The sequence below is a fragment of the Tupaia chinensis genome, unplaced genomic scaffold (genome assembly GCF_000334495.1).
Source record: "Tupaia chinensis unplaced genomic scaffold, TupChi_1.0 Scaffold000337_1, whole genome shotgun sequence".
Classification (NCBI taxonomy): domain Eukaryota; kingdom Metazoa; phylum Chordata; class Mammalia; order Scandentia; family Tupaiidae; genus Tupaia; species Tupaia belangeri.
The window spans coordinates 286,815-292,814 of record NW_006159831.1 but is presented as its reverse complement, the minus strand read 5'-3'; the positions used below and the strand labels follow the sequence as shown (position 1 = coordinate 292,814).

The 6,000-nt window shown below is 35.5% G+C and overlaps 1 protein-coding gene across 1 annotated transcript in view; it reads right to left on the bottom strand.

The window, feature by feature from the left end:
* The window catches only part of LOC102471422 (BCL-6 corepressor-like), a 101,249-nt gene that overhangs the window by 14,303 nt on the left and 80,946 nt on the right, over window positions 1-6,000 (bottom strand). The window contains exon 7 of the mRNA XM_014589197.1: window positions 2,535-2,680. Within this exon, the coding sequence (XP_014444683.1) occupies window positions 2,535-2,680 (146 nt within the window). The remainder of the gene's footprint in view (window positions 1-2,534; window positions 2,681-6,000) is intronic.

Here is a 6,000-nt window from a genome sequence, read left to right as displayed (position 1 = left end):
CTGTGTTTGCTATGAAAATATTTAGATTAATTAAGATCTTTAGTAATTCAATAAAATGTGGGGGGGAAACAGTATAGAAAGCAAACATAGACACCAGAGACAGTGTGGGAGGAGAGTGGAAGATGGCAGAGGGTAAAAGATAGGGAAGCAAGGATGGGGAAAAAAGCAAAACATACAGAAAACAAGAAATGGAAAATCATTTGCTCACAATAACATGTTTGTTGATGTGCTTGATTGAAACAATATACAGTGTACTCTGGATGGAAAATCTCATTTTGTATGCTGTAATGATGTACAGTGAATGAATGCAAGTAAATAAATTGAAAAAAAAAAAAAGGATAAGTCCTGGTGGAGACATGGTTAAAGAGCATTCTCCTACACTCCTAGTTGGAATATATTTAGTCCAACCATTGTGGATAACAATACAGAGATTCTCAAAGATCTACAAATAGAAATACCATATGATCAAACAATCTCACTCCTTGTTATCTATCCAAAGGAAAGAAGAATGTCCTAGTCGGAAAGGTGCTATGTTTATTGTGGCATTATTCACAATTGCCAATACATGGAACCAACTGAAATGTACACAAACAGAGAATGGATTGAAAAGTGTGTCACAGGACCAGCAGTTGGTATAAATCGTTATGACACTGGACTCCTATGTAGTTGACTGCAGTTCGAGTCCCAGACCCAGTGGCTTAAACTCATGCAAGATGCCTGTGTGTGTGTGCCCAAGATCCTGAGAGGAGGGTGGAGGAGGAAAGAATGTGGCACGGCCATTTCCCCTAGGGGGTGTTATTTCTCTCTTTCTGTCTCTGTCTCTCTCTGGTGAGCACACATGCTCTATAGCAAAAACCTATAAAAAATAAATAAAGAAAGAAAAAGTGTGTCACATATACTCTATGGAATACTACTGAGACATAGAAAACAGTAAGACCCTAGGACCAATAGTTAGTGTAATTGCTATGTTGCTGGACTCCCATGTAGTCGACCGCAGTTCGGGTCCTGGATCCAGTGGCTTAAACTCATGCAGGGCATGTGTGTGCACGTGCCCAAGATCTCAAGAGGAGAATGGAGAAGGGTTTTTGGTGTGGCCATTCCCCCAGGGGAGTGATTTCTTGCTTTCTATCTCTCTGTCTCTCTGTCATTCTGGCGAGCACATGTGCCCTATAACAAAAACCTCTCTCAAAAAAAAAAAAAAACCTCTGACTTTTGACAGAAAGTGGATGAATATGGAATATTTACTACTAAGTGAAGCAATATGGGTTATGAGAGAGTAACACTGTATGGGTGAAACGGAATGACTAGAGGATATAGAAATATGGAGAATGGATATAGATACTAGATACAGTGTGGGAAGTGGGTGGGACAAGAAGAGTCTGAAGAAACACATTAAGAGAAAAGTAGAGAAGCACGACATTTATGGGACAAAGAAATTCATTATTATCTATAGATGATAAAGGGTATAGTATCCCCAGCTGGACTGATGAGAAATGTATTCTTGGAACATTCACTTTACAAGCTAAGTGACATATGTGATAGAATGTAAAAAAGAATTTTTTTTTAAATAATGGAAAAAAGAGAAAGGAAATATTTGCAAAAAAATTCTGTCTGATATGGGATTAATATCCTGAATATATATGTTCAGCAAAGTAAAAAATCAATCCAAAACAGGACAAAGTATTTGAATGGACATCACTCCAAAAGGTAGTCAATAGCACATGAAAGATGACCAACATCATTAATCATTAGCGACATGCATTATTGAAACTACAATGAGATACTGTCTATCACCACATACAAGCGCTAATATTAAAGGAAAACAACCTGGAAAAATTTAATGTTTTGGCAAGGATATGAATAAATCAACATCCTTGTGTATTGATCTAGGAAAGGGTGCCATATGATCCAAAAGCTTCACTTCTGAAAATATATCTCTAAAACTAAAGATACAGTCTCAAAGTAATGTTTCAATATCTATATTAAAATAGGAAGCCTGTTGTGTAAAGTTTTCTTCATCCCTTGAGTACCTCCCCCATTTTCCACCCTCCTCCTGTACTATCTGTAGTATCATCATTTCTCTCCATGCTTTTATACATTCCAATCTTTCAGTTTCTGCCATACCATGGTATATATTGAGTAAGGACATACAATGCCTCTCTTTCATAGTCTGGCTTGGTTTGCTTAACAGTAATTCTTCCATATTTATCCATTTTCTATCAAATGCTAGGGTCTCTTTTTGATGACTGAGTAGTATTCCACAGTATATATGTATTTCTATGCTAGTAAAGTATTGAAAGAGATAGATCAAAGTTAATGTAGAGTCAATGTCTAATTACCAAAATATTAATAAGAAGATTCACTAGACTAATATATTATACAATAATATTTTCAGTGGCCAAATACAAGGCCACATTGCTGCTTTTAAATTTCTATGGAATAAAATCCAAATATCAATATGTTAGTTAATATATGATTTTTTAATAGAGAATATTTCTTGCATTTTATCATTTCTCTTCTATAAAGTAACCAACCTGACAGAAACTTTGCCATAAGTTCACTGTGGGTCATTTTGAAGATGGTTTGACCTGAATATGTAGCCAAAGTTGGGTCAGCACCACAGGAGAGGAGCAGACGGACAATTTCCAAGTGATCATTCTCAACAGCATCATGTAGAGGTCTGGTAAGAGACATTCAGGGGGATTAAACTCATGCACACCTGCTTGTTTTGGGCATTTGCTTTCAACAAGAGGCAGAATTGGGTGCATGTCTGCCATGTATGCTTTCTGAGCATAGTATTTTATGGAAGTGGCATATATCGTCACTGTCTTTGTACAGATTGGGGCACAATAACTGACCCCAAGGTCAAGATAAATTACTATTTTTTACACTTTTTAAAATTATAATACTTATTTTTATATGTTCAATTGCTATACATTATTTAGCTTGTGTTGAGAATTTACCCAACATGAAATACATCTCAGATTACTACAGTTAAAAATATGTACTATGCATGTCATCAACAGGTAATAAAACATCTGTGTCCCACAAATGTACTATGTCTCAATTTTTATCCCTAGTTACCTTCACAATGCACTTCCCATCTCCCACCCTCTTTCCACACTGTCTCCAGTGTCCATGACTATTTTCATAACTGCTTTTATGTTCTCCAATCTTTCAGTTTCTATCACAAAGTGCAGACAGTATATGTTAGGTGGAGACATTTAATATCTCTCTTTCATAGCCAGATTTCTTTCACTCAGCAATAAATATTCCATAGCCATCCATTATGACAAATATAAGAGTCTTCATTTTTCTGAGGCTTATTAGCTTTCCATGGAGTATATGTATCACACTTTTACAATTCATGCATCTGTTCATGATATTTGGGTTAGTTCCATATTTTAACAATCACAAATAATGTCTCAATAAACATAGATATGCAAGCACTTTTACAACAGAGCATTTTTCTAATCTTTGGCTATATACTCCTCTGTGAAACTGCTGGATCACATGATACTTTTATTTGTAGGTCTTTGAGGAATCTTCATAGTGTTCTCCACAGTGACTGGACAAATTTACATTCCCACCAGCAATCTAAGAGAGTTCCCTGTTCATTCATTGGTTTTCCTGACCATTACTAACTTTTTCTTTTTTTTTTTTAATCTTCACCATTCTGACTAGGGTTAGATGGTATCTCATTGTAGTTTCAATCTGCATCTCCCTTACTATGAAGGAAGTGGAGTATTATTTCACATGCTTTTTAGCTGCTTGAATGTCTTCACTAGAGGACTATCTATTTAGCTCCTTTTCCCATCTTTTCATTGGATTAATATTTTTTTCTGGATAAATTGTATGAGTTCCCTTGTATTCTTTTATCTGTCCCTTATCTGGGGCATAATATTCTCCTATCCAGAGGGTTGTATATTCACACTAATTACTGTGTCCTATGCTATGCAGAAACTTCTCAGTCTCATGCAATCCCACTTGCTAATTTTGGGGATTTTATTGCCTGTGCTTTGGGTTATTATTTAAGAAGTCTTTGCCTGCCTGAATGTCTCCCAGAGTTTCCTCAGTGTTTCCTACCAGTAGTTTTATCATTTGAGGTCTTAGGTTCAACTCTTTGATTTTTATTACTGGTGAGAGGAAGGGATTCAGATTAATCTTTTTGCAGTTTCTCTAAAACCATATGCTAAAGAGGACTTCCTTTCCCCACTGGATTGACTATTACCCGTTGTCACAAATCAGGTGACTGTTGGGATCAGCAGTTAGCGTAATAGCTATGTCACAGAACTGCCACGTAGGAGACTACAGTCTGAGTCCCAGACCCGATGGTTTAAACTCCCGCTGGGTGTGTGTGCACAAGTGCCCAAGATCCCAAGAGGAGAATGGAGGAGAAGGGGTTTCAGTGTGGCCATCCCCCCGGGGGTGATTTCTCACTTTCTATCTCTCTTTCTCTCTCTTTCTGGCAAGTGCACATGCCCTATAGCAAAAACTTCTCAAAAAAAAAAATTATCAGTTGACTGCGTATTTTGGTGTTTATTTCCAGAGTCTCTATTCTGTTCCATGTGTCTGCCTGGATTTTACGCCAAAACCATGTAGTTTTGATTATTACAGCTTTGTAATAAATTTGGGAGTCAAGGGATCCCACTACTTCCTTCCTATATAGGATGGCTTTGGCTTACTGAATCTTTTATGATTCCAGACAAATACTACTATGGTCTTTTCTAAATCTGTGAAGAATCTGATTGTAAAATTTTAAGGATTATGTTAAAAATGTAACTTTGGGTAGAACTGCCATTTTGATTATATTAATTCTTCCAATACAGGACTGGTGTGTTCTTCCAGTTTCCTGAGTCATTTTAAATTTATTTTCTTAAAGATTTTCATAGTTTTCCTTGTAGGAGTCTTTGACTTTCTTGGTATCTTATGAATTTTGTGTCTATGGGAAATTATATTACTTTTTTCAACTTTACCTCTGCTTATTGGTTGTATATAGAATGTTACAGATTTTTGTAAGCTGATTTTTATCTTGCCACTTAATGTATTCATTTGTTACTTTGAGAAGTTTGTTTTGTGAATAGCTTTGGATCTCTATGTATACAATCATGTCATGTGCAGAGATCATTAGAATACTTCTCTCCCTGTGGGAATGCCTTTTATTTCATTCTCTTGCCTTATTTCATTAGCTAGGACTTCTAGCACTATATTGAAAAGTAGAGTGTGTATGCAACCTCATCTTTAATGGAAAAGTTTTCAGCCTCTCCTCATACAGTATATTGGTAGCTATAGGTTTTCCATGGATAACTTCTATTATGCTGAGAAATGATCCTACTATGCCAATTTTGCTCAGAGTCTTAAACATTTAGGGATTTTGTATTTTGTCCAATCTCTTTTCTGTATTGATTGAAAGAATCACACATTTTTTATCTTTCTTTGTTAATATGGTGTATTACATTTATGTTTTTTGTATACAATTTGCTAATATCTCACTTCAAAGTTTGGCATCTATATTCATCAGGGATACTGGTCTGTAGTATTCTTTTTGTATCATATCGTAATAGTGCTCATTTCATTGCAAACTTGAGTTATCTGGTTCCTATCTTTTTCTTAATATATCTAGCTAATAGTATGTCAATCCTTTTTATCCTTTCAAAGAACCAGCTTTTGTTTTCATTTCATTTTGCTCAGAGTCTTAAACATTTAGGGATTTTGTATTTTGTCCAATCTCTTTTCTGTATTGATTGAAAGAATCACACATTTATTATTTCTTTTCTCCTGGCTTTTTTTTTATCTTTTCCTCATTTTTCTATTCCCTGAGGCATGATGCGAAGTTGTCTATTTGTCATCTTTACATTATTTTTAATGCACTGTAATTGCTTTGAACTCCCTTCTATGATTGCTTTCACTGTCTCCCATAGATTATGGAAACTCATGTATTCATTTTCATTTGTTTCTATGAATCTTTTAATTTCATCCTTAATCTCTTTGATAACCATA